Source organism: Plasmodium gonderi (assembly GCF_002157705.1).
Source record: "Plasmodium gonderi DNA, contig: Chr03, whole genome shotgun sequence".
Lineage (NCBI taxonomy): Eukaryota > Apicomplexa > Aconoidasida > Haemosporida > Plasmodiidae > Plasmodium > Plasmodium gonderi.
Window position 1 is genome coordinate 682,501 of NW_021628927.1, and position 27,661 is coordinate 710,161.

Genomic DNA, 27,661 nt, shown 5'->3' on the forward strand with positions numbered 1-27,661 from the left:
ACCCGTTCACATTTTGTACTTGCAAAGAGGTGGCTCCTTTCGCATGTTTCTCCATTCGAATGGTTTGTTACAGTTTTGCTATTTTTACGTTTACGTTTATGCTTCTTTTTATCTTTATGTTTCTTTTTATTTTTATGCTTCTTTTTATGTTTATGCTTGTTTTTATTTTTATGTTTGTATTTATGTTTATTTTTATTTTTTGCATTTTTCTCTGTTAGCAAACTGACAAGCGCAAAATTTTGGAAGAAAATTCACCGGCTCGTTTGAGGCAAAAGGGTGATATGATATATGAGACACAATACTCCATCTTGTGCAATCATATATGGGGGGCACAAGTTAAAATTTTTCTTTTTTTATATATATTCCTCATTTCCCTTGTTTATACCACGAAGTCATTAAAATGGTGGAAATAAGACTGAAAACGAAAAGCTCGAGCTGTGAGTTTCACCTGAATTTTAACGAAATTAAACTCCCTGACGATATAAACATTTTGAAGGATCTGGAAAAAGAAGTTGAAAACTCCATTTATCATTTAAAAAGATCGAATGAAGAGATCAAGCAGTTCGACCCAGAATGTACCGATCATGATCTCTTCTTAGCATTAAATGAGAATAAATTTTCGTTAAGTAGAAAAGAGGAACGTCTCAAATTAATTAAGGCTAAGATACAGGATTTAGAACCCATATCGATTGATTCTGTGGGGGCAAAAAATGTTATCACTTCTCCATTGCTCAGTAGAACGGGAGAAACGCAACAAATGGGGATTTCAGATCTACCAATTAGGCATTTGAATTTGAATGAGAAGAACAATGAGTTAGGAGATGACAATGAGTTAGGAGATGACAATGAGTTAGGAGATGACAATGAGTTAGGAGATGACAAGGGGTTAGGAGATGACAAGGGGTTAGGAGATGACAAGGGGTTAGGAGATGACAAGGGGTTAGGAGATGACAAGGGGTTAGGAGATGACAAGGGGTTAGGAGATGACAAGGGGTTAGGAGATGACAAGGGGTTAGGAGATAACAATGGGTTAGTAACTTGTCGCGTGAATAGTGAGGACCACATGGGTGCTCCGGTTTCATATGTTGCTGATGCAGACAATAAGGAGAAATCAGGTTTCTCTTCAAGTTCAGTTGGGACAGGTGGTATTTATTTGTAAGTGTGCACATAAGTGTACCTACGTGTGCTCTTCTTGCACAGTATTGTCATTTATGCATATAATGCTTTTATCAAAATTAATATCTTTCCTCCTCCTCCTCTCTATTATATTAACGGAAGTTTTTTCAATCGGAAGCTTGTTCTATCGTGAAGGGGAAATGGAAAAGTAACCCCAATCTGCAGAACATACCAGTTTATTATTTTGTTATTTTTTGTTGCACTCGATCACGTGTAAAAACATTTCTTTGTTAAATTTTATTTTATTTTTTTTTTTTTTCTCAAGTCAAGACCTGGACATGTTGGGAAGAAGAATATGTGTTTCAAATAAATTCAAATTTGTAACTTTTACTACCATCGGACTCAACCTTGGATTTGAGGCCCTTTTTTTTTTTTCCCCTCCTTTTGCATAGTTGATTGAAGCTGTGTGCCCCGCTTCAAATGTTTGCAAGTACATAAATATATGCATGTGTTGTATGTAGACACCTTTCCCATTGAATGATTGTACGATTTGACAACCAATTTGAAGGGCTTTTTTTTTTTTTTTTTTTTTTTTTTCGTTATTTCACAAAAGGGAACATAATATATGTGCGAAAAGGCAACAATATATGTGTCCAATAAAAAAAAAAAAAGGAAAGAAAAAGCTTTAAAAGGTTTAAAATTTGTTGTCCATAAAAAAACATATCATTTCTCAAAACATATCACTCCTTAACGCATATTACTGCTTAAAACATAACATCAAAAAACATAGTTAAAAATGTGTATGATATGTAACACTGTAGGAAGAAGTATAACACTTCAAAGGCTAAAACGAAGGAAAAGAAAAAGGCGAAAACGCCACTAGTCATTGTTGCCAGGATTAATTTCATGAGTTCTCCAAAAACGCAGAAAGCCATGAGTGGTCGAACAGCCTTAAAAAAAAAAAAAAAAAAAAAAAAAAAAAAAAACACATACAAATATGAGTACAGGTACAAGCACAAGTGCTTTCACACATCTCTATAGATTTCCTCGCGACCTACCTGAAATGTCGTCCTAGCCATGTAAATAAAAAAAAAGCGATAACTCAAAATATACTTCAAAGTAAATTTTGTCATGTCCAAAAGGCTGACATAATGATTTAAGGCTGGTAAACTTTTCATCAATTTGAAGGGAGTGATGTCTTCTCTTAATCTTTCATTGTAATACTTATACAAGTCCTTTTTCTCATTCATACTTGATTTACTTACTGTTTTGCTCGTTCCATATCTTTTCGAGAGGCAGCCCATGGCCTAATAAAATGTGTGCGGTGGGTGGGCGTATATATGTGTGTATCAGGATATTGTCGAGGGGGGGGGAATATAAAATAGTAATGTTCCTCATTTTTCGATGCGCATCTTTTGCTGTGCTCATCTTTATGCTAAGTTTATCTTCTACGTTCAGGTTTTAATTTTCCTTACACATAAATATGTCTTGTGTGTGTTCAGAACGAGTGCATTGTCTCGCCACAGGTGCGGGCCTATCCTGCTGTTAGGGAAGGATGTATGTTGTGTGCAAGCGTGTGTGTAAGTGGTGGGTTGAGGTCAAATAGGGAAGAGAACAGACCGGTTAATAAACTGAATGCCATGAGAATATCATGCGAGTGTCACGTTAGTGGTATGTACCTCAACCAATTGTTTCTCTTACCCTCCAACTAACTTCCCGAAAACTTTTCCACTCATCTTTTCAAGTGAAGTAGTTTTCCTTATGGACTCATTTATGTTTTTGTACTCTCTTAAAAAAAAAAAAAAAAAACTGATCTTGTTACATATCACATGTGCGAGCGGGAGTGAAGTAGTTAATTCATTAAAATGAAAGAATGCAAAGATTGGTGTAACATGCAAAAGTGCAATAATACCATGAACAAGGTATACTTTAGCACTTTAATGAGTTAAACTCGTGACATGAGCATTTTTTTTTTTTTTTCTATCATTTGGAAAAAATTAGTAATGGCTTAAATGTAAAACATATATGAAATGAAAAAGAATTATAAATATAAAAAAAAAAAAAAAAAAAAAAAAAAAAAAAAAAAAGGAAAAAGAAGAAACCCTATGTTAAGAGGGAGTGTGCGACAGAAGAGAGGGTAGGTGGGAGGGAATCCATTACAAAAGTAAAAAGAGTGCTTATAAATAAAGAGCCCAAAAAAAAAAAAAAAAATAAAGAAAGAAATAAATAAGGAAATAATAAAAGTATGAAAATACAAAATCGTGTAAGATATATGTGCCCTGAAAAAATGAAGTGTATTTTTATTAAGCACTTCCCTGGCATTCATGTGTATATGCGACGAAAACAGGTTATAAACACATTGGAAAAAAAAAAAAAAAAAAACGAAACTGTGTAGAAGTCAACCCATTTGAACATAACTATAATTCATGCGACACTATGTATGTATATATATATATATATATATACATACCAGACTGTGCAATAGGGAAAAGTAAAAAAAAAAAAAAAAAAAAGTTCAAAAAATGGAAAAGATTTTCTTCTATTAGTATGTACACCCATTTTCTACAAGTTTGTCGTTGGTCTGGTTAGTCTAAAACAAAAGAGGGGAAAAAAAAAAAAAAAAAAAGGGGCATATGTAATATGACACATATATAACAATAAAATGGGGTAATAAAAAAAAAAAAAAAAAAAAAAAACAGGTAACAAAATGACTCACAAAACTGATACTGCAAACCGAAACACCGATTTAATAACATAGAAAAAGAGGAAGAAAAAAAATGATTTGCTAATCAGGGAATTCACAGACTAATGACAACATAAGGACAGGCAAAATGAATACATAAAAGAGCATTCTTTATTAGGACCAAAGGGACTTTTATACATTTAAGATACGCATGTTTTACCATAACCAATTAAAGTACAAGTGCAAACGCAAGTACAAATACAAATGCAAATACAAGTGCCAGTATCCATGTGTGTACGCATATTCATGTTTTACACGCAATAGTCTATTTCCCCTTACAGACAAATGGTCAATAACTCGGTTTGGTTTACATATGTCTCACGTGGATTAGCCTAGTCTAATACAACATACAGTATTTTCATTTCTCAGTATAGATAAATTAACAAAGGGAAAAAAAAAAAAGTAAAATAAAATAAAAGAACAACAACACTCCAGTTTTTCTAACACCAGTTGTATCTTTACCTTTGTGTGAGAATGTGTTCCCATAAGGGAAATAACAAAAAACAAAATAAAAATATTTTGCTTCTTCGCAAGTTCCCCCCTTTTTTTTTTTTTTTTTTTTTTTTTTTTTTTTTTTTTTTTTTTTTTTTTTTTTTTTATGAAATCTTTAACAAATTAAAATCCCCTTATTCAAAATGAACAAGTATGAAAAGATAAGAGACATAGGGAAGGGAAACTACGGAAATACAATACTTGTCCGTGATAAAAAGAATGACCAGTAAGTTTTTTTTTTTTTTTTTTTTTTCCTGTGCGATAAGGATAACGACGTGCGAAAATGAAATGCAAAGGGAATCTACATGTGTACATCATCTGTCGTTGTGTGACACTATAAATAGAAGTGGTATCAGCGTGTGTCCATGAAGGTTTGGCATCTTCACAACTCGTCTCTCATCACAATGACTCATCACAATTGAACACAAACTATGTGCGCCCTTTCTCCTAAGTTACGTGATGAAAATAATAAACATATCCCAGATGTCCCCAAAGGAAAAAAGACAGTGCTTGAAGGAAGTTGAAGTATCATCTCAGAGAAAAATAAAATGAAAGTTCCAAATGAGTAGACGCAGATGTGTGTACTTATTATATACATATGAACATGTACATGCTATATACACGTACGCTTGTACAGGTTATATACACATAAGCATGTACATATTACATACATGTGCAATTCTCAGCTTCTCTCGAAGTTAAACCATCCATTCATAGTAAAATACATCGAAAGCTACATAGAAGGTGACACACTGCGAATTGTTATGAAGCACTGTAAAGGTGAATAAAATGGAAAAATTTAGAAATAGATTTAACCTAACTACGTTGGGAAAAAAAAGAGGAGAGAAAAAAAAAGAGAAACAGTAGAAAAAAAATAAGAGAAAAAATATGAGAAAAAATATGAGAAGAAATAGAGAAAAAGTAGAGAAAAAGTAGAGTAAAAGTAGGGAGAAAAAAAAGGGGAAAATAAAAATTCACTTTTTATTTATTTACCTACTTTTCCCTTTCGATTTCCTCATTTTTTTAAGGTGGAGATCTTTACCACTATATACAGAATAAGAAAAAACAGAACACCCCCATAAAGGAAAAGCGAATATTAATATGGCTCACTCAAATTTTGACAGCCCTTAAATTCCTGCATTCTAACCACATTTTGCATAGAGGTTAAGTTCTTGTCGTTATGTAATGAGACAAGCGTGAAAGAAAAGGCGGGGCCGTGAGTCAGCGCGCTCGCACGTGAACATGTGGATGTTCCCACATTTTCACATTTTCACATTTGCACAATCATGCAATGACGCTTAAATGCGAACCCCACACATGGCAGATATGAAGTCTCTAAACATCCTGATCGACAATGACAAGAGAGTCCGACTGTGTGACTTTGGAATTTCGAAGGTCCTGGAAAATACACTAGACTATGCTAATACATTGATTGGAACTCCTTATTACTTAAGCCCTGAATTATGCAAAGACAAAAAGTATAGTTGGCCCTCAGATGTATGGGCTACTGGTTGTCTCATATACGAACTAGCAACATTCAGAACTCCTTTTCACTCCACCAAAGGGATTCAACAGCTGTGTTACAACATCAGATATGCACCAGTAAGCGATGAAAGATGTGTATATATCATCGTTTATATGCGCCCCTATGGGTTCCGTTTTGCTTCTATTTCTCCCCTTTTAATGATTAGCACGTTTATGGGGGTTATCCTACCCTAGCTTGTCCTGTTCAGTTCTTTTATGTTATGTTATTCTCTTTTCTGCTCAGTTATGTTATCTGTTTTTTTTTTTTTTTTTTTTTTTTTTTATTTCCCGCCTTTCTTACAGATTCCTGATCTGCCAAATATATATTCGAAAGAGTTGAATAATATTTACAAGAGTATGTTGATACGGGAGCCAAACTTTAGGGCCACAGTGCAGCAGCTGCTCGTGTCTGACATTGTGCAGGTGAGATTATAAAAAGGAAAGAAGAAGGAAAAATTGGGAAACGCAAAAAAAAAAAAAAAAAAACGCCTACAATCAATATAAGAGACAGATTGAGAAGAAGGGAAAGACAAAAAAAAAAAAAAATAAAATAAAATAAAACACATGCTCCATCACCCCATCTCACCTATCAAATGCAGAGACAACTGAAATTACTAATTGAAGAAAAAATACGAGAAAAGCAAAGTATGAAAAAACCGGTGAAAGAAAAACCGACGGTTGAAAATGAAAACTCAGGTGCAAACGAGCAAGAAGTTAAAACATTACTTCTAGACATTGTGGATATTTGAAACATTATGTTTCCTATATCTCTCTTTTTACAACACACCCTAAGTTTGAATTCCTCGCTACCCATATGTACTTGAAGGTATTGCCCATTACAAGTCCCATGCACAACCATTATCTTTTATGTATCCTCTAGGGAGAAAGGAAAAAAAAAAAAAAAAAAAAAAAATATATATATATATATATATATATATATATATATATATATATTTTACGTACACACTTGTTTTCATACCAGTCGTGTAATCTTTTTTGCGAAAATGTGAACTCATAATCAAGTGTAAGAAGTGAATTTCTTCTTCACGCATACTACACACACATAGGTGATGCTTCTTAAAAAAAAAAACAAAAGTGTCTAAATTTGGATAGAGGCAATACAAAAATTTGTGCAATTAATGCTACGTTTATGTTGGGGCTATAAAATGTGTTGTTAATTTTTTTTTTTTTTTTTCCATAGACATGTTACTCAATAATTATCACAAAATTGTGTAAATAGCTTGTTCCATTTTTGCTCCTCCCCTTTTTTATGCATAAATCATTTCATACATATTTTCACATAACACACTTGGGATGCTGCCAACTCTTAATTTTTTTGTTAATTCCAAACAGGTATATGAATGTGTTATATGTGTGCATTTATGTATACTTGAGACTTACACGTATAGGGTTGGCAGTATTGGAAGTATTTTTTTTTTTTTTTATGGTCATGAAAATGAGAAGGAATTTTCAATGTTGTATATCAGAACAGGTGAAGTTAATCAGAACACACATATGATAGAACTCCCGGGAAAAATGGAACACTTTCGTGAGTTTCATATTTTTTTTTTTTTTTTTTTACTTTTTCTGCTGAGAAACAACAGGAGGTTTGAACGAACTGGTTAACCTTCCAGTGTGAGTTTCAAAATTGAGTTCATATCATCATAGATTATACAACTTGTAGAAATGGGTATTATTAAATCCAAAGTTTTACACACATGTTCCTTTTTCCCTATTTATGCTTAAGTGAATATTATCACATCATGTTTCTCCCCTTTGTGAGTGAAAAGAAGACTTATGGGAAAGCTGTTTCATTTTCAGTTGTAAAGAGAGATTCTTCCTTTTTCTTCGCATTTTTTTTTTTTTTACGTAAGACTTCAAACAGTAAAAAGGGAATTGGGATGATTGAGAATATAGGGGGACAGGCAACAAATATGTGCATATATAGAAATGCATAAAGATATATTCTCTGATCATACTTTTCATCACGAAAAAAAATACACACCATTCATTGATAGTACCTTTTTTTATTATACCGTTATAATAAAAAAAAAAAAAAAAAAAAAAAAAGATTGCTCATTCTACTTGTTGGGAAGAAGAGATTACTAGTAGGTGATACGACATTTTACTAAAAAGATAATTTTTTTTTTTTTTTTTTTCACGAGATGAGGGAAGTCGAGAGTGTTCTTGAAAGGTTATAATACTATATATTGTCAAAAATGTATATAATGCATAAAACTTATGTATAACGCCATATATAAATATTTCAATAATGTATTTTATGTACTATGTGTATATATGATGTAAATATATTTATAGCTGGATTTGCCCTTTTTTTTTTTTTTTTTTTTTTTTTTACTTTTTTTTATACTCACGAGGGTTGAAAGTACACCGAAGCGCTTCAAGTGTGTCATAGCATCACCTGAACGTCACCCACCCCTGTCGCCTTTGGCGAATCGTAGAAAAAGGGTAAAATAATGAGGCAAATTAGTGAAGCAGAATAGTGAAGCAGAATAGTGAAGCAAAATGATGAAGTAAAGACTTCTCTTGTTTGTTAAGAAATTCCCCCCTCCCAAAGAAGGGAAGTTCAGGCATACATATTTCTTCAAAATGTAAAGGTACAATTTTGAAAAAAATATGGCATCTCTTCTAAAAATAAATAAACACGTACAGTTTTTTAAGTAGATTAATGTGTTTACCTTTCTTGTGAAAAGTGTTGTGAGATTTGGTACTTTTTTTTTTTTTTTTTTTTTTTTTTGTGAATATAACATTTTGTGGGACACCATACAGTTATGATAATTTTCCCTAGTTGCTCTACTGTGTTCTCGTGAATTTCTCCCATTCAGTTTTCTCCATTTCTGCATTTCTACCTATCCCTGTTTTTACACCTTTCTCCGCTTCTACACATTTCTCCATTTTTTGTCTCCTGTCCCTCCTCGCTCCTTCGCTTCCTGTTCACCCTGGCAGTGCTAGAGTTTTGAAAATTTTCTGAATAATCAGAATTTATTGTAAAAGTCGAAACAATCACAAATATATCTGTCCCCTTTTTTGCTGATTTTGAAAAAGTGGAATGTACACCAAGTGGTGTGGTATAAACCCTAGTTCATAGAATGATATGAAAATAAGGGAAGAAATGATCCTATGCAATTCCACGTTGTCACTACGAGACGTAGAAGGTGAAGATTGAAAAAATGTCCTTATTAAGAAAGAAAAGTTTTTAATGAACACATTATATACTTTCATCACACGAATGAAAGTGAAATTTTTTTTTTTTTTTTTTAACATTGTGGAACTTGTAAAATCCTTTTATTTTTTTTTTTTCCTATAAGGAAAAAAAATATGTTATATTTTTTCTTTTTTTTTTTTTTGGGGAGGGGGGAAAGAGGAAACAGAAAATTATAAAACGAGAAACAAAAAAAAATCAGGTATACGAATGGTACGAATAAAAACAAGAAAGTAGGGATGTGGTGTGTATTGTGTATGCAACATTTAGCTAGCTAGCTAGCCAATTTTTTTTTTTTTTTTTTTTTTTTTTTATTCACAATTATTTCATTATTATTTTTTTTTTTTTCTTTTTATCCATTCGTCAGGTATAATTCCCACCCCAAAGGATGACTATCTGATTAGTTTAAAAAATAAATAGATAAGTTAGTAATTCTAAAAGGTGCAAAGAAAAAATCTTGAGGAGAGGAACAAAAAAAAAAAAAAAAAAAAAAAAAAACCAATGGAGGCACCAGTGAACATAGACATACCTAAATTAATACTAGATAATGGAGGGGGGTTGATAAAGGGTGGAATTCTACCTAAGTATTCCCAACTAAATGATACAGCGTTTGATGAAATAGAACCCAAGTTTATTGTACCTAATTGTGTGGGGCAAATAAGAAAAAAGAATATATTTCACATAAGTGATAGTTGTTACAACATATGTGAATATTTTTGTCATCGACCACATGTTGATGGGTTATTGTTAGATTTAGAAATGCAAACAAAGATATGGGAAAAAATTTTCTCTTGTAAACAAACACTTGGATATAAAATAAATGATATGGCTATTTGTATTACAGAATCTTATTTAACACCTGCGTACATAAGACAAGGGGTTATTGAATTGTTATTTGAGTATTTCAATTTTGAACAGATAGTTATTGTATCTTCTCAAACCATGTTGCCATTTTCATTTATTGGTCTAAATTTAGGCCAGTATGATATTTTAAACCCACCTATTTTTAACACTTATAATTCTGTGATATCAAACAGGAATGATTCATTTAAGAAAAAAAAAAGAACAGGAGAAAAGGGATGTAAAAATAACATGAGGAGATACTCTAGTCCAAAAGAAAGTGTCAAAGATGAAGAGGATCTATTAAGGTATCGTTCCAATTCAGATTTGAAATCAGAAGGAGGGGATAGATGGTCCTTGGACGAGTTATGTAACAGTTGGGAAGATGGAGGAGGGACATCTCGAAGAAGTTCTACACATCGGCATGGGAGAAAAAACAATGAAAGAAACGGGATAGTGGATGGAGAAACACACGGTCTAACGAATGGCCCCAACAATGCATTTGGAGAAGCTACAAATGTGGGTGAAGAAGCTACAAACGTGGGTGGGGAAGCCACAAACGCAGGTGAAGAAGCTGCAAACGCAGCAGATGCAGCAGACAACAACATACTAACCAATCGTCACATCTTTATAAAGAATATCGAATGCTACAATAAGTACACACACAAAGTATACATGGAAAAGTCATATGATGGAGAGAATTGGCAAGAGTTCTATTTTAACAATTTTTTTCAATCAAATGATTCAGATAGTTATGCGAATGCAGGTGTGGCTAGATACAATGCCCCAGAAAAAATGGATTCTAATGGAGCCTATAAAAAGGTGTGTAACGGTGAGTTGCACTACAGGGAGAGCTACCCTAGAAACCATTTGAACAACACAAAATTGGGGAGCTTCTACTCCAGTAGTAGCAGAAAGGGTGTTGTAGGAACCCTTTACAACAATAACTACATTGGAAACAAGTTTGCACAGCAAGATCCTAATTTTCTGCTACCTGATGAAATTGATTTGCACAAAAGGTACTATGAACCCAATTTTAAAGACATTTCCAATTTTAGAAACCATTTTAACAGTACATATATAAACAATTTTTATAGCAGAATAATAAATGGCAATTATAATCTATCTTTAAGAAATCCATGTGCATTATATATCGATGTTGGTTATTCTCATACGTATATTTTACCATACATTGAGTATAAATTGATTGAATATGCCATTTTAAGAACCAAAGTGTCGGCATCTATTTTGAATACATATTTAAAAAATGTTCTCTCGTACAAACATGTGAACCTAGAACACAATGAACTCTTGGTTGAAAATATAAAGGAAAGAGCTTGTTATGTGTCTCTCGATTATGTGCGAGATTTAAAAAAAGAAAAGATACGATTGGATTTGATTAAGAAACAAAAAATTTCTGACAAACTAGAAATCAGGAGTGAAATTCTTAAGATAGAGCTAGAGCAGGAGCGGGAGAAAAACAAGAAGAGTGATCTTGTTACCATTACTGCAGCTGCACGTTCTCAGGAGGGACAATCAGAAGGTCTGAATAACAAAATGTATCAATCTAACCAACTAGTAAGAGGCAGCACAACAGATGCAATGGCAACATACGGACAAATACATAAGAAAAGGAAAAGCGAAGAAAATTATTTGAATGCAGAACATAATACTTCTCCCAGCAGAGTTGGAATTAGCGATGAAGGAAATTTTGGTGTGAATCGACTTACCAGTGGGAAGCACATTGGGGAATTTCCTAAAGAGAATCATGAAATAGAAGGTACACATGGTTCATGTGTGGAGGAGTACTTGTCAAGGAGAGGAAGCACGAGTAATGGTGGCCATGAAGGAGACTTAATGAGTGACTCAGACTTGGAAAAGTGCAGAGGCGAGCGAAAAAGAAAAGGAGAAAAAGAGGGAGAAAAAGAGGGAGAAAAAGAGGGAGAAAAAGAGGGAGAAAAAGAGAGAGAAAAAGAGAGAGAAAAAGAGAGAGAAAAAAAGGGAGAAAAAAAGGGAAAAAAAAAGGGAGAAAAAAAGGGAGAAAAAAAGCGCGTGGAACCACATTTGCTCTACAAGTACAAGCTAATAGACTACAACAATGCAACGAAAAGAGAAATCAATGAAGTGTATGATACTTTGAAAAAGAATTGCACTAACGAATGTATATATGTGGAATCTGATTATGATTATAAGATGGAATTTGCAAATTACAGGGATGATAAGAGCGATGACAATGAGATGTTGATGACCGATTTGAATGTGAAAGGTAGATACACAGAAAAAGAAAAGAAAGACGATGTCATTAATTTGACAAACGAACGTATTGGTATACCAGAAGTGTTATTTAATCCCCAAGATATAAATCTACAACATTGTAGTATTGTCGAATTAATTTATAGATGTATATCTCTACTTCCAAAGGAAATTCAGAAATATTTTTTGGCCCAGATTTATATTTCAGGTGGATCCACAAAATTTAAAAATTTCAAGCACAGGTTGTATAAGGAACTTCGTGCTATTTTTCCAACTGAATGGGAGATCAACATATATTCGCACAGTAACAGCCTGTACAGCAATTATATTGGAACTTACGTATGGCTTAGTGATCAAAACATATACAACTACAATGTTATTACGAGGCACCAGTATTTCAATCACGGCAAGAATACCTAATATGGATCATGTGAAGAACGTCTTTTCGATGGATTCAGTTGGGAAAATTCATTATGATCGATCCATCACGTCGTCACTGTTGCTGAGAGAGCCTATCCTGAGAAAGAGTTTTCTACTCTACACATATGCACCATGGAGCGTGAACAGAGAGGGTAAAATAAGGGTGAAACAAGATGATATAAAAAAAAAAAAAAGAAAAGGAAAAGAAGAAAAGGAAAAGAAGAAAAGGAAAAGAAGAAAAGGAAAAGAAGAAAAAGAAAAATCTGCACTTCACTGTGGTTTCGGTTCATCCGAACGTGGGTCACTTTCTTGGGGCTGATTCAAAAAATGGGGACAAAAATGGAGGGAAAAATCCTGTCGTTAAAAAAAAAAAAAATAGAACCTCCTCCCCCCAGTCACCCCATATTACCATTGATACCTCTTTCTACTACACAATTTTTTGCATTGTGTGACCGATAGAACAGTTAACAGAGTCCCTCATTGCACTTGTGCAGTACACACACAGAAGCTCTCTTCCTCTGTGTGTTTGAAAACGTTTTCCCAAAAAAAAAAAAAAAAAAAAAAAAATGAGCATATTTAATGCACCTATAAATAATTGGAGAAAAAAAAAAACAAGAAGTAACTTTTTTTTCCATTTTCCATTTTCCAGTAACGAAAAATGCAAAGGGTGTCAAATACACGCATAAAGAAAGTTGGGAAAAATAGCAATTTCTTTTTAATGAAAAATGGGGTGTTATTTTGGGTTCAAATTGGCCCCGTAAAACAAAATTGGGGACATTTAAAAATGTTATAACGAAAAAAAAAAAAAAAAAAGTGAAAAATGGAACGACAAAATGGAAAGAAAAAAGTGAAGACGTACAAAATGGAAAGAAAAAAGTGGAAACGTACAAAATGGAAGAATGAAAAAAAAAAAAAAAAAAAAAAATCGTGGTGTTTTGTTGTAGCCAAATGAGGAGCTAAACGTGCGATTCAAAAGCGAACCTTACGAGAGGGGAGGAGGGGGTGGGTATGCACTGCACTGGGAGACTGAAACTTTTCTGTGCTAACACACATCTGGATGAACCCATTTTTGCGCACCATGTGTGTGTGCCTACACGTGCATATACCTGAATTACATACCTACAAATACACATACACTTCTACCCTGAGGATGATGGCTCAATCGATCTACCCGATTGTACCTCGCTCAATTTGGAAAAACTCCCACCAGACCCCTCCGCCAAGTGCTCAAAACTGTCTACTTTTTACGCCACTCCTACTCGCTCCTACGTGTGTGTGTGTGTGTGTGTGTGTCTCTCCCCATGTTTGCTCTTCCTTATTCCTCTGAACTCAGCTTGATAAGTGTTTTCAGCTTTTTCTTCAGGGCCTCAATCATTTTTGCCCCATAGAACTGGTTGCCCACTGTCAGATTCAGAAATTTCGCATTTAACCCGTTTCTTCTGAAATCGACAAAGCTGATTTTGATAATATGGTCGGATCCAGGTGGGCCCGAGGTGTTGTAGTCTTCATAGCGCGTGAGAGGTATGATATTTTTAAAAAAAAATTGTGTGCTTTCATCTTGCATATATTTTAGAGTAAACTTATTTCTGGTTAAGAAGGATAAGTGCAAAATGTCACTTTCAATTGGGAGAAGGGCTGAATAAATATACATGATTTGAAAAACTTTTCTCGTATAGTTGGATAAATTCTTATCTTCTTTTTTATTTACATAGCTAAAGTAATTGTTCGTATCATAAATTATTTTTCCTCTCTCCATTTCCAAGTTTATGTATATTCCCTTTCGGTAGGGGGGGATGACGTGCCTTTTCTGTGTGTATTCAAAGTCGTACAGGTCGGTCATGTCATATGCTACAATTCTCTTCGCTTCCTTTTCGGGAAATTTTGCAAAATGTTCAAGATTTGGTTGGTTTGGTTGGTTTGGCTGATTTGGCTGATTTGGCTGATTTGGCTGATTTGGCTGATTTGGCTGATTTGGCTGGTTTGGCTGGCTTGCCTGGTTTGGTTGCCTAGCCCGGTTCGCTGCTTCGACCACGTTGGGCAATTCCATTTTTAGAAAGTGCAAATATTCCTTCTGAATATCGCTGAGTTCCATTTCTTCCTCTTTGATATTCTCCATCCCTTTAGATGCAGGTGATATGAACGCATTATAATCGAAGACACATTTAAAAGAGCTGGTGTTCCTTTTCTTGGTTGCGTCATGGTTGATGTATGTCTTCGTCTCTTTGGTATTCTCCTTTCCCCAGACGGATTCTTCTTCTCCTTCTTCTTTATTTCTCCTCTGATGATTTTCCAGATTCGCTAAAAAAAGCTGTTTTGTGGATTCATCATAAGTACACTTGTGAGTGCTACATCGAAACTGTGTTAGATGTCTCATGAAATTTTTTTCACTCACTGAAATAAATATGCTGAAGGAGTAGTTCTTGTTGACAAACTGGTTTCCTGGGTTCAGGGTTTTTTCTCTCTTCCACAGGCTTTCCTTTTGAGGATCACTTGCCTGCTCTGGTGAATTGGGGGTACCTGACACTTCGTTCGTTTTCATCTCTATCACTTCTGCAGTGTGAGAGTCCTCGGGCTTTTTAGTCGGTTCTGCTTTCTCGACACTCACAGGGTCGCTTTCCATATATCGATTGTGTCTTTTGGCGTGTACATCTTTATGCTCATCTTTAAGCTCATCTTTAAGCTCACCTCTAAGATCATCTTTAAGCTCACCTCTAAGATCATCTTTAGGCTCACCTCTAAGGTCCCCATTATGATAATCTTCATTTTTAAAATTTCGACGAAGGACTTGGAGAAAATTCCCTCTAGTTGTAAAGAAAGTTGGTACGTAGTTATAAACCTTTTGACTCTCGTTAATTATTAAGTTACTTATGGAAATGTAAAATGGCATATTGGTATGATGAATGGATGTTTCTTTCATTTTCACGTAGGGGGTATATGTGTATTCAATTTCGATTCTGTTAATTCTATACTGATTTATGTTTCCTTTGATAAAATTCACCACGTTAAAGCTGCGAAAAATGGGTTCATATTTATGATTCTGCATTTTTCGAATAGTATCGTCTACGTAAATTTCAAGTTTCGCTGAATATTTTCTACTCACGTTCAGGTAGAAGTTAAAAAGTACATACATTTGGTATGGGTGGTTCTTCCCTTTTCCACACATCGTTTGATTGTTGTAATAGTTTGTTTCTTCTGTTGGACCAGCTTCAGAAAGGAGATCCTGCGGGTGCTGCCCCTGATTCTGTCTCTTACTATGTTCTACGGTTGCATCGTCAGATGTGGCTACCAGCTCACCTTTTCCCCTGCACGTGAATCTATAAAGTGGATTCTGATGGAGACGAACATACAAATCACTTACAACGATTGGGTTCTTGAACTCGATGGTACCCTTCTTTGACAGTAAAAGAATTTGTCCATTTTTTTCTCCAGCATGGTTATTCGTTATGTGGCTATTCGTTATGTGGCTATTCGTTAAGTGGCTATTCGTTAAGTGGCTATTCGTTAAGTGGCTATTCGTTAAGTGGCTATTCGTTATGTGGCTATTCGTTAAGTGGCTATTCGTTATGTGGCTATTCGTTAAGTGGCTATTCGTTATGTGGTTATTCGTTATGTGGCTATTCGTTATGTGGCTATTCATTATGTGATATGATCTTTCCACTTTTTCACCCAATCTGTTATTTTTAAAATTTAACAATTTCAGTCTTTTGAACCTAACTGCTGGTTCTACTTCGTCATTTAGAACTTGCTCATACAAATAGATTTTTCCTCTTTCGTTTGGTGCTACAGCAGGACTAAAGGGAGATGAAACGAATCCCTGTTCCATGTTTTCCACCTCTTCCACATCAGTATGGGATGGAATTTTTTGAAACGTTTTGTTATGTTGGTTCGACATGTTTCTACTTTTGTTCCAACTTTTCTGATAAATTCTTTCCTCTTCTAAATTATATAAATTGTTGTAAAAATGAAAATCATCTTTCTGTGGAATTACATTCTTCATAGAGTTGTTTGCACTAGCCATTAGTGCCTTCTTCCTAGCTGTGGTGAGGGTCTCCTCCATATGGTTTTTATAACTATTTTGTGGGCCATAATTCCACATTCCCTTGAAAAGTAAACTAGATGTTATACTCGTGTTAAGATAATGAAGACGAATTTTATTATTCATGTAAAGTTCGCTATAGCATACATCTAATTTAAATAAAAAATTGAGCAAGTCCTTTTTCTCATACTTATACATGATCATTACACTTTTGCATATACCATTATAATTTAAATGCAATTTGTATATGTTTTTCATGAACCAATAATTTTTATACGTCTTTATATTTTTTAACGGATTTGTAGACAAGATATTAGAAACGGATTTATTTAAATTCATTTTTTCCCACTCTTTGGATAACTTGCTATAGGGCAATTTTAAAATTTCATCTTTTGATTTGTTTCTACTTTGGATTTCTTCTTCTGAAAATGTCACATGGTTTGTTCTGTCATTCCCATTTGTTCTATCTTTGTTCAAAAAAAGGAAAAAATCAGAATTCTCCAAAGAGTGGAAGAAGACACATGTGAATGTGTTAGACATATAATTGTATCTTTCATCAATCTTGCATCTTTCTTTAGTACGAAAAAATATTTTCATCAAAAATGATATTTTTAATCCTCTATTTTTTATCAAAGGCCATTGTGAATCTATTTTTTTTCCTTTCATATTTTCCTCCTTTGCACATATTCCTATATTCATACTTTTGTTATTATTTAAAATTTCATTAAAATTTTTTTTTTCCAATTTTATATTTAATTCTTTTAAAATTTGGCTTATAATGCTGAGGTTACGATTTTTTTCATCTCTCGATCTATTCGTTCCATACTTTTGGTTCACCATTGGTTTAAAAATATTATTTATTTTCTGATTCCCTTCAACATGTTGATTGTTAAGTATTTTTTTTATCTTATCAGTAGTTTCATAAGTATTACTGTTCCTTTGTTGAATTGTCAAGAGGTTACTATGTGATGCGTGTAAAAATGCATTATCTTCTCTATATGACCCGTTGTTATGAACAGAATTTTTCAGTTTCATATCAGGTGGCATTGTATTAACAGAGTCTGAGTGATCCCATCCTGATGATTCTCTATACCCTTGTGATAAATTGATGAATGTATCACCAGAAAGGGACTCATTATTATTGTTCTGCTTATTAATCAGGTTATTACTTGTGGCATCATTATTTTTTTCATTTTTTTCCCTGAACAGGTCAGAATTTTTGAGAAATATATAATTGGAGTATGAATTGTCATTCCACGCGTATTTAAATATGTCATTAAAATTTATTTCGTTAATGGCTAATGAAAGAGGTGATAAAAAGAAAAACCTCTTTGTATCATCTAGATGTTCACCTATGTATAAACCTTTAAATTTGTTTTTATTGTTACTATGTTCGAATTCATTCGTATAGTTTAAAATATGGGTTTTATTATGATCAATGTAAAACGATGATGAGTATAAATTCTTTGGATTATTAATTTGGTGACTTTTAGTTTTTTTTGTAAAGGAGAAAAATAAATCTACTAGCATCTGAAATGTTTTGAGAAAAATGTTCTTCTCGTTTGTCTTCTTCATTTCTTTTTTATCAATATTTACCTCCTTTCCGTTCTGCCATTCCATTTTATTTTTTAGTTCTTCTCCATTGTTTACAGTGTAAAATGGAGATGTGTGTAAATACGAGTATTTTCCATTCTCCCGTTCGTCATATGCATTTTTTTTTTTTTTTTTTTTTTTTTATATCCCTTCCTTCTTTTTCTTCTACTATTTTTTCTTCGATTTTTTGCATATCATTCTTTTCATCTGTATATCTATTTGCTGTCGTGTGTACATGGTGACAGGGTGTGTCATCAGAACTAGAGCAACTTGGTGTAGCTAATGTTTTGCTCATGACATTGTCGAATGATGTGAAAATGTTTTCCACTAACTGTTCAACAAAAAAGTCTGCCAAGGACGTATGAAGTACCACATTGCATAGCACGTTTGAAAAAAGGGAGATGAAGAGGATTGAAGCCACAAGTTTTAGTAGTGCCATTTTTGTAAGTTCCTTAAAGTTCAATGGGTGAAAAATTGTGTACAATTGGTTTGACACGAGTGTCTGTACTGGAAGGGGGTCTGCGTGGAGGGCTACGCGAACGTTACTTTGATGCCTCCCTCGCTGTTTCCCTCGTTGCTTCTTTCACTTCTTCTTTCACTTCTTCTTTCACTTCTTCTTTCACTTCTTCTTTCACTTCTTCTTTCACCGCTTCTTTCACCGCTTCTTTCACTTCTTCTTTCACTGCTTTCCTTTTTTGGCTCCTTTGAGGGCTATTTTTCAAGCCCCTTTATCTACCCGGAATTTTGCATATTCCACTGTTCATGCAGACTTGCTCTTTTCAGTGAGTTATATCCACTTATGGAACGACGGTAAAATAACGGTTAAAAGGGAAAGAAGAAAAAAAAAAAATAAAATAAAATAAAATAAAATAAAGTAACAAAAACGGGAAGATAAAGAAGTGGGGGAAAAAAAACAAACAAACAAAGTGGTGCTAATTTCTCAAACACTTCAATTCAACATAGAAAATACATTTATTTTTTGTGTGTGTAATGGGGCTAAGGTATATTATGTGCACACACAAAGGCCAAAAAAAAGGTCAATTCGGTCCTCGACAAGTGGCACTTTCCTGACTCGAGTAGAATATAGCACTTAGCGTTAAGCCTCTTATAACGCAAGTTTTACGTTTTTTTCCTCCCACGTCCACTTTATATTCCACTTTATCTTCCACTTTATATTCCACTTTATCTTCCACTTTATCTCCACTTTATCTCCACTTTATCTTCCACTTTATCTCCACTTTATCTTCCACTCTATCTTCCACTTTTTCTTCCCCTTTGTGTCACTTTATTTTTTTATTTTATTTTTTATATTTTTTTACATATTTTTTTTTCTTCTTTTCATTTTTACGTTTTTCCTGAAAGGGGGAGTTTCCCCATTTTGCGCAAACTGAGGCAGGGCGATTGCACTAAATCTTCCGCATTGTCACATTTTCACATTACCACATTGTTACATGGCTGAGTTTCTGATTTTTTTGGAGAAAAAAGGAGAATGCGCATGCCGAGGATAGGAACATGCGAATGGGTTGCTTTATCTGAAAAGTGCATGCACACAGAAGAACATTCATGCAAGCAAGCCCTAGTAGCGAGCCCTCGTTATGCACATGTAACAGTTACGTGGTGATCCACCCACATGTGACATCACTGCTTCACAGGTGTTAGAGCAGTGGACTTGCAATATATTTTTGCAAGAACAGAGAAATTTCAAAATTAAGTTTTCCTCATCATCCTGTCTCCAAACATAACATGCATGCAATCAGGAGTAAAAGGAGAGGGGGGGGCATGCTCCTTTTACTACTTTTATTTATTTTTATTTTTTCTTTTTAAGAACATGATTGTGTGCGCTATAGTAGGCTTGTACGTGATATGTTCTCTATAATATAACAGCCCTTTTGACATTTCACCGATTTGATTTTCTATTAAACTATCGAAGCGAGTTTAGATGTTTGTGGAATGTAGTGAGAAAAGTATGAACTTCCTTTTGTGACAGACCTTGCAAAAACCTTTTGCCACCTCACTTGTAGCTTTTAATTTCAAGGAAAAATTATTTATGCACTTTATGTATGGAAAGCTATAGTGTAACTCCCAATCGTTTTTCAAGCTATTTTTTTTTTTTTTTTTTTTTTTTTTTTTTTCCCCTGTGTATTCTTTGGAGTAAGTGGTTCAAGTTGTATCGCTTCAAATCATCAGAGATGGTAAAAAAAAAAAAAAAAAAATAGCTTGAAAAAGGGGGAAGTAGTACCACGTTGTTGTTTCTGTTTAATTTATGCATCTCTATAATTTTTTTGAAAAAAAAATTATTATACGATTTGGACATGGAAAATCCGTAATGGTGTAACACAAACAAGTTCGCACAACCCCCTTGGGTGTGTTATGAACAGATGTGTAAACATAAATTAAAAGCATTGTTTCAGAAATTACGTGTGCAAAGCTCAGGCAATGAACACTTTAAAAAAAAAAAAAAAAAAACAAAACAAAACAAAACAAAAGAAACTAACGTAAAAGAGAACCGTTGTTGCATAAATATAAAAAAAAAAAAAAAGAAAAAAATGGGAAATCAAATTGAAAGAGTAGGCAACGAAGGGCAACTTTGTTTGCTGTGAAAATGGCAGTATGGTAAATAAAAATAAATTCTCCAATTTTACAAATATGTACGGGTCATTTGTGGATCATTTTGCGGGCCACTCTTCAGACCATTTTTCGCATCACTTATTGGACAGTATTTTGTGTTTTTTTTTTTTTTTTTTTTTTTTTTTTTTTTTTTTTTTTTTTTTTTCATTTCTTTACCTTCTTTAACACGTAAGGGGGTAAAGATATAAAGCGACAAAGTGGTAAAGTGGCAGCAGGGCAAATGATCGAAGCGTGGAGAGCAATTTCGTTATTTTTTAGAATGACAAATTTTTATTACCTGTTCCTATTTTTTTTTTTTTTTTTAAATGTTAGAAAAACGGCTAACTCTTTATTTTGGCTAGCTATATAGTGCACAGAATTTTGGCTCAAAAAAGGGGGGTGAGATATAATACACGTTCATTTTTTTTTTTTTTTTGTGGGGGAGGCCCTAGATAAGTGACTTCCTAGATATGACCCATTATTCTGGGTTGTTTCAACTGATTATAAACAAGACATAGAGCAATACAAAGAGATACAACGCCTATTATTACATACAACACACCAAAGGAACGTGATTTTTCATTTATGAAAACAGATCCTTCTGCTATTACAAAATGCTTTTTCCCATGAAACTTTTTAACAGGGAAATTATTTTTTATTTTAATATAAACTGGTAATTTTAATTCCTCATTTAACCTGGCATATTTTTTTCTAAATTCTGACAATGCAGCTGTTTTCATCCATACAATAAAATGAGAATTTTCAATTCCATATCCATTTTTTTCATTCATGTTTAAAAGATTGATATAATTTTCTTTCATAAGCCAAAAATCGACATATTCCTTATACAATTCCATTTCTTCATTTGGTGGATTTTTAAATTTATTATAATCACTATACCATGTTATTGCTTCCTTTGATTCGTCTATTTCGATTTTATCAACTAGCTCTTTGTCTTTATATAATTCAAATGTGTCATTAAATATGCTTCGTGCTACTAGTCCACACGGATGTAGCACCTTTCCTTCCTTGTTCTTCGAGATGGGGAAACAGTGTCCCAGATCGCTGGCTTTGGTGTAAATTGTTCCCTGTGATGTGCAATGGTATGGCATGGTGTGCCGAGACGTAATGGTGAAGAATGTGTTTTAATTGGTCGTGATGAATTTTTTTTTTTTTTTTTTTTTTTTTTCTCATGATGAGTGTGTGCTGAAGAACTCATCGGTAGCTCCACAGTAGTGGGAACGTAACATTCCATTGTTACAGGGCTTGCACCCCCTCTTACCATTAATTGATTGTGAGATTTCGATATGAGGTATTTCTTATGATTTTGATAAAAGTTATGGAGTTCGTAGTAAATATAAGAGTTTTTCTTAAAAGGTCTTACAGGGCCATGGCAGAAGGATTCATCCACTTTTAAATGTATGAGCTGATCTTGTGGGCTATCCCCATAAGGTATTTTGCATTCTTTTCTTGTAGCAGAGAGAATAATAAACAAGATTCCTATGATTATAAAAATAAGTGAGACACTTGTGTATGCTATAGTCAACCCCACAGGTGTCCAGGAACGCTGTTTAGATTTCAACTCTTGCTGCTTAAATTTTTCAATTAGAGATGATTTATTGTTCTTATTTTTTCTCCTATTTTTGCTTTTTTCTTTTAAACTTTCCTCCCAACTATCACCATCCATTTTTGTTCTTTTTTTATTTCCTGATGTGGACAAGGTGCGATGGCGAGTAGTGGTGATGATTATTCCCATTTTGTCTTTCACAACATCTGGAGCTACATCCCTAACTGATGATCCTCCATTTGATGTTTTCCCATTTCTGCTTGAACCTCCGTTGAGTACTACATTTTCTTTATAATACTCAGCAAGGGATGATTCATTCGTTATGATGTCATTCAAATAATTAAATTGCTCCTCTAGGTTTGTAAAATTTTTTTTCTTCCCAGTGAGGTCGTCATTTTTTGTTTTATTTTTCCTACATTGTTCAGATTTTAATAATTCATCCTCTTTTTGTGATATGACATTGTCATTTATGTCCTTTTCGCCAAAAAAATTTTCTTTTTCCTGAAAGACCAACTCTCTAGACTTGTTTGTTTTTTCTTTTCTCTTTATCTTTTGTGCCATTCAAACTGTTCATTATATAAAAGTTGGTTAGATTGAGCTTTACAAAATGTGATTGATTTTTTTTTTTTTCTTTTTTTTATCCCATAGAATAGCCCTGTTTTGCATGCACGGAGGTTACACAAATGGAGGTTACACAAATGGAGGTTACACAAATGGAGGTTACACAAATGGAGGTTACACAAATGGAGGTTACACAAATAGAGGTTACACAAATAGAGGTTACACGCACAGGCTACTATTTGAATATGTCATGATATAATTTTTAATTTGAATGGTTTATCGCAGAAAGGTAATTTTGGCAAAAGCAATAGAGACCTGCAGACAAACATTAAATTCCTTCACATATCGGTAAATTTGTCCCCTTTTATTTCTGCTTCAGGAGGAAAATAACATACTCCAGATTTATAAGGGGTAGGTATGATGGGATAATAGCAAGGCGCTTGTCCGTTGTGTGTGTGTGTGTGTGTGTATACATGTTTGTATGTGCATGCATGAATTTTTTTTCTGAGTGTAGATATGTAAAATTATATAGCAAATTATGTTGTTTCAAAAATTAAAGGGTCTATTAAAGTTTGTTGCGCGCATGCACGTGTGTGTGTGGTCGTTAAGCATGTGGTTATTTTTGCGCAAGAAAAGGAAAAGATGAAGAGTAGTGTATTATAAATTACACAAAAATATGCAAGCAATTGAGCAATAGAGCAATGGAGCAGCTACATGATAATTTTTCATTAAGACTCCAGACCTTTTGCTTACAGTATGCAGATCTATGTACACACAAGGTATACTTGGGGATATTTTTTTCTGTGTTGTAACTAGTCCGTTCCTCCTTTGTAGCTCTCACCTTGCTGTTTATTTATGCTGCTTTAAAAAAAAAAAAAAAAAAAAAAAAATACAAAAATGGATATACATACATGCATACACATATAATATGTGTATAAATGTCCATGAAGACCACCGCCACCACCCCTGTGTGTGTATTTTTTTTTATATTTCATTTTTTTTTTTTTTTTTTTTTATTTCTTATCACAGCGACAGGGTTGCTTAATTTTTGCCTCATTTTGATATGCACAACGACAAAGTATAGAAATGTTGTGTACATACGTTTGTTTTGCCAATTATCCACATTTCATTTGCTTGATGGGGGAAGAATGTATAAAAAAAAAAAAAAAAAAATTATACTACCTTGTAAAATGAAAAAGGAATTAAAAAACCTCAACAATTGTGTTTTTTTTTTTTTTTTTTTTTTATTTTACTTTTCATATTCATGAATTTTGTCACGCCACGCGGTTTAGGCAAACCTTAAAATTACACATTTTTGGAACTCACAGATTGGACAAAAAATATTTCCATTTATTCATAAGAAAAAATAAAGAAGAAAAAAAAAGGAGGAAAAACTTAAGAGGAGGAAAGAAAGAAAAAAAAAAAAGAAGAAAACTCGCCACATAAAAAAATATACCAACAAAAGGGGAGGAGGGGGTGGGGGCGGAAGAACAAGAGAAGGATTAGGCAAATAACGTACAGTCATGGCCTGAACTAGTTTCTATCCATATATTCTAGAGGTCGTTTTTTTTTTTTTTTTTTTTTTTTCTTGCCCATTCATGAGAACAAAATGGAAAATAGGAAAATGGTTAAACGGGAGGGAAAGTAAAAAGGTAGCAAAATTGTGCACATCCGTCGTATATAATCCCCCGGTTCGTCCCTTTTTCGTCCCTTTTTCGTCCCCTTTTCGTCCCCTTTTCGTCCCCTTTTCGTCCCTTTTTCGCCCCTTTTTTCAAATTTGCAACATAGACCTAGGAACGCCCTTTTTCCGTATGTATAAAGTAATTACCCACGCTTCATTCATTTGAACGGGGTAAATTAAAAAAATAAACAAATAAAATGAAATAAAATAAAAAAAAAAAAGAAAAAAAGTTATTTTTACTTCATTTTATTTTACTTTACTTCATTTTGAAGGGAAAAAAAAAAAAAAAAAAAAAATACAAGTTCCTTTCAGCGTCATTTTTTTTTTTTTTTTTTTTTTTTTTTTTTTTTTCATTAGACAATAAACAAGGTGTTGCACAACAGTTTCATGCACGCTGTCACAAAGGTATTTTTACATAACCATGGGGATTTATATATATATATATATATATATATATATAAAAGGGAGAAAAAAAAAAAAAAAAAGATCTTATTTGCACATAGTGTGTACATGTGTGCATCTTGTATACTTACACATATACATATGCATCAATGTGTGATGGCATTTTTAAATGGAAGTTGGTACATGAGACCCAATGAACCACCACAACCTTCCTTCTTCTGTGTATATCCCCTTCACCCTGTCTTAACTCACTTGAGGAGAATTCCATCAAATTTTGTTTGGAACCACTTCATGGCTTCATCCTTCGTAACTTTGTGTGTTTTTGAAATGGTTGATCGCTTTCTTCTCCTTTTACTGACTCTGTATCCTGGTCTTGACAAGTGAACATAAAAATCCATACCATAAATACCTGTAGATGGATCATATTTAATTCCTAAATCGATATGTTCTTGAATACCAAATCCAAAGTTACCTGTATCGGAGAAATTTTTTCTTCTCAATTCATATTCTTTAACTTTTAATCCTTTTTCTAGAATTTCCAGTGCTTTCTTTCCTCTTACTGTTACGAAGCATGATATTTTTTCATTTCTTCTAACCCCAAAGGATCTTATGGTGAATCTACATTTTCCAAAAATTGGTTTCTGCTCCGTTAGCTGTTCGAGAACTCTGGCAGCTCTGGTTAGCCTATCACCTGACTGCAGCAAGGGAGGAAACAAAAGAGAGAGAGAGAGAGAAAAAAAAAAAAAATTAAAAGTGAATAAAAAAAATGGCAGTTTATAAAATGGGAAACAATTTTGACAATAGATATGTTCCCTGCTGTGCTGAAATGAGATGATGATTTAAAACACATTCACACGGGAACAGCATTGATAATTCGGATTCATCTGCTGTTCCATCACATGTCTGCACAGCTTTGGGGGCGTCTTTTCTTGTTACCTCTCCGACACAAATGTTAAGGACTAACTTATTAACCTTAATTTCCCGCATGACATTATCTTCCTTTTTCTCCATCTTACTCGAAGGTTGAAAATTATTACTTTTGAGACTCAAACACAAATAGGGTTGTTCAGTCGGTACAATCGATTAGACCTGTTCTGCGTGTGGAGCTATAACGAGTCCGTTTTTTTTTTTTTTTTTCACGTTATAAAAAAAAGAAAAAAAAAAAAAAAAATCTATTCAGGGGAGGTGGGGGCAAAAGTGCTTAATGTTGCTGATACGGCTGATATGGCTGATATGGCTGATATGGCTGATACGGCTGATATGGCTGATATGGTAAATTGTCGCCACTTAAAAAAAGAGTAACTTCTCTTGATTAGGATATTCAATGGATCGGCTTGTGTTTTTGTTGCATATCAAATTTGTTTCATTGTACATTTGGATTTTTTCTGTTTTCATTTTTTTCCCTTTTTCTAATTCTCCCCAAAATAATAAATTTGGATTTTTCTTCAAAGAAAAAAGGAAAAACGGAGAAGGCAGGGGGGAGGGAAAAATGGAAGCTAAAAAATGGAAGCTAAAAAATGGAAGCGCAAAAAATGGAAACGCAAAAAAACGAAGAAATGAAAAAGAAAAAAAAAAAAAAAAAAAAAAATTTGTTTTTCCTGTGTGATTGGAGGAAAAAAATAAGCTACTAATAACTACTATACATAATATGTACTATTATTATATACACTTATACATTGCTATATATGCATATATATACATATGTATATATTTACATATTACTACACATGTATACTCATGTGTTTTTGTTACTTATATATTGCTTTGCTTACATATGCTTGTGCATACTATGTGCTACACTAACTCCAGCTGCTCCTACTAGTACTATTACTACCATAAGTATAATATATAGTGTATGGATATAATTTTTTTTTTTTTTTTTTTTTGTGTTCGTATAAGAAAATACCTTCTTTATTCCTTCGCCTGCGCAAAAGAAGAAAAAAAAAAAAAAAAAAAAAAAAAAAAAAAAAAAAAAAAAAAAAAAAAAAAATAATATAAAAAAAAAAAAATATTTTTTTTTTTTTTTTTTTTTTTTTTTTTTTTTTTTTTTTTTTTTTTTTTTTTTTTTTTTTTTTTTTTTTATAAAAAAAATATTTTTTTTTTTTTATACATAAAAAAAAAAAAAAAAAAAAAAAAAAAAAAAAAAAAAAAAAAAAAAAAAAAAAAAAAAAAAGTGATAATTTGGGGCCGGTACGTTTTTTCTTGTTGTTTTTTTTTTTATGGCATATAAACCCAACAAAAAAAAAAAAAAAAAAAAAAAAAAAAAAAAAAAAAACACTTTATTGTTTCTTTATACTTGTTTTCACCTACACTTTTTTGGCAGAGAAGATTTCGTGTCACAATTCACGCTGGAGTATTTTTTTTTTTTTTTTTTTTTTTTTTTTTTTTTTGTGCCTTGTTGCACCTCCCCAGTCCCATGTTATGCACTTTCAGGAGTGGCGAAATATATACGTATGTATTTTATTTATTCTTGTAATATGATGGGTAGGGATATTGGATGGGTGTTTAGGGTCGACTTGGGGTTCCCCCTTTGCATATCACGTTCCTTTACTCATCATTCTGGACACATAAGAAGAGAGTAGTAACAAGGAGGAGAGATGAAG

At 33.2% G+C, this 27,661-nt stretch overlaps 7 protein-coding genes across 7 annotated transcripts; 3 read left to right on the forward strand and 4 right to left on the reverse strand.

Annotated features, from left to right (window-relative positions):
* Nucleotides 1–400: 400 nt before the first annotated feature.
* On the forward strand, nucleotides 401–1,159 carry PGO_031330 (hypothetical protein, conserved; the record flags this gene model as incomplete). The annotated part of the gene is made up of 1 exon (XM_028686117.1): nucleotides 401–1,159. The coding sequence occupies one exon, from the start codon at nucleotides 401–403 to the stop codon at nucleotides 1,157–1,159; it is 759 nt and encodes a 252-aa protein (XP_028541918.1).
* Nucleotides 1,160–1,880: 721 nt separating this feature from the next.
* On the reverse strand, nucleotides 1,881–2,852 carry PGO_031340 (hypothetical protein; the record flags this gene model as incomplete). The annotated part of the gene is made up of 4 exons (XM_028686118.1): nucleotides 1,881–2,066; nucleotides 2,175–2,423; nucleotides 2,592–2,655; nucleotides 2,818–2,852. The coding sequence occupies 4 exons, from the start codon at nucleotides 2,850–2,852 to the stop codon at nucleotides 1,881–1,883; spliced, it is 534 nt and encodes a 177-aa protein (XP_028541919.1).
* Nucleotides 2,853–4,494: 1,642 nt separating this feature from the next.
* PGO_031350 (serine/threonine-protein kinase NEK4) lies at nucleotides 4,495–6,624 on the forward strand (the record flags this gene model as incomplete). Its single annotated transcript, XM_028686119.1, has 7 exons — nucleotides 4,495–4,577; nucleotides 4,804–4,876; nucleotides 5,038–5,131; nucleotides 5,380–5,514; nucleotides 5,676–5,953; nucleotides 6,179–6,298; nucleotides 6,475–6,624. The coding sequence occupies 7 exons, from the start codon at nucleotides 4,495–4,497 to the stop codon at nucleotides 6,622–6,624; spliced, it is 933 nt and encodes a 310-aa protein (XP_028541920.1).
* A 2,975-nt stretch (nucleotides 6,625–9,599) lies between these two features.
* Nucleotides 9,600–12,611, forward strand: PGO_031360 (actin-related protein; the record flags this gene model as incomplete). Its single annotated transcript, XM_028686120.1, has 1 exon — nucleotides 9,600–12,611. One exon carries the CDS (start codon nucleotides 9,600–9,602, stop codon nucleotides 12,609–12,611), a length of 3,012 nt encoding a protein of 1,003 aa, XP_028541921.1.
* Nucleotides 12,612–13,926: 1,315 nt separating this feature from the next.
* On the reverse strand, nucleotides 13,927–18,267 carry PGO_031370 (hypothetical protein, conserved; the record flags this gene model as incomplete). Its single annotated transcript, XM_028686121.1, has 1 exon — nucleotides 13,927–18,267. One exon carries the CDS (start codon nucleotides 18,265–18,267, stop codon nucleotides 13,927–13,929), a length of 4,341 nt encoding a protein of 1,446 aa, XP_028541922.1.
* A 3,044-nt stretch (nucleotides 18,268–21,311) lies between these two features.
* Nucleotides 21,312–22,975, reverse strand: PGO_031380 (hypothetical protein, conserved; the record flags this gene model as incomplete). The annotated part of the gene is made up of 2 exons (XM_028686122.1): nucleotides 21,312–21,935; nucleotides 22,130–22,975. The coding sequence occupies 2 exons, from the start codon at nucleotides 22,973–22,975 to the stop codon at nucleotides 21,312–21,314; spliced, it is 1,470 nt and encodes a 489-aa protein (XP_028541923.1).
* Nucleotides 22,976–25,306: 2,331 nt separating this feature from the next.
* PGO_031390 (60S ribosomal protein L11) lies at nucleotides 25,307–26,069 on the reverse strand (the record flags this gene model as incomplete). Its single annotated transcript, XM_028686123.1, has 2 exons — nucleotides 25,307–25,753; nucleotides 25,995–26,069. The coding sequence occupies 2 exons, from the start codon at nucleotides 26,067–26,069 to the stop codon at nucleotides 25,307–25,309; spliced, it is 522 nt and encodes a 173-aa protein (XP_028541924.1).
* Nucleotides 26,070–27,661: the final 1,592 nt, after the last annotated feature.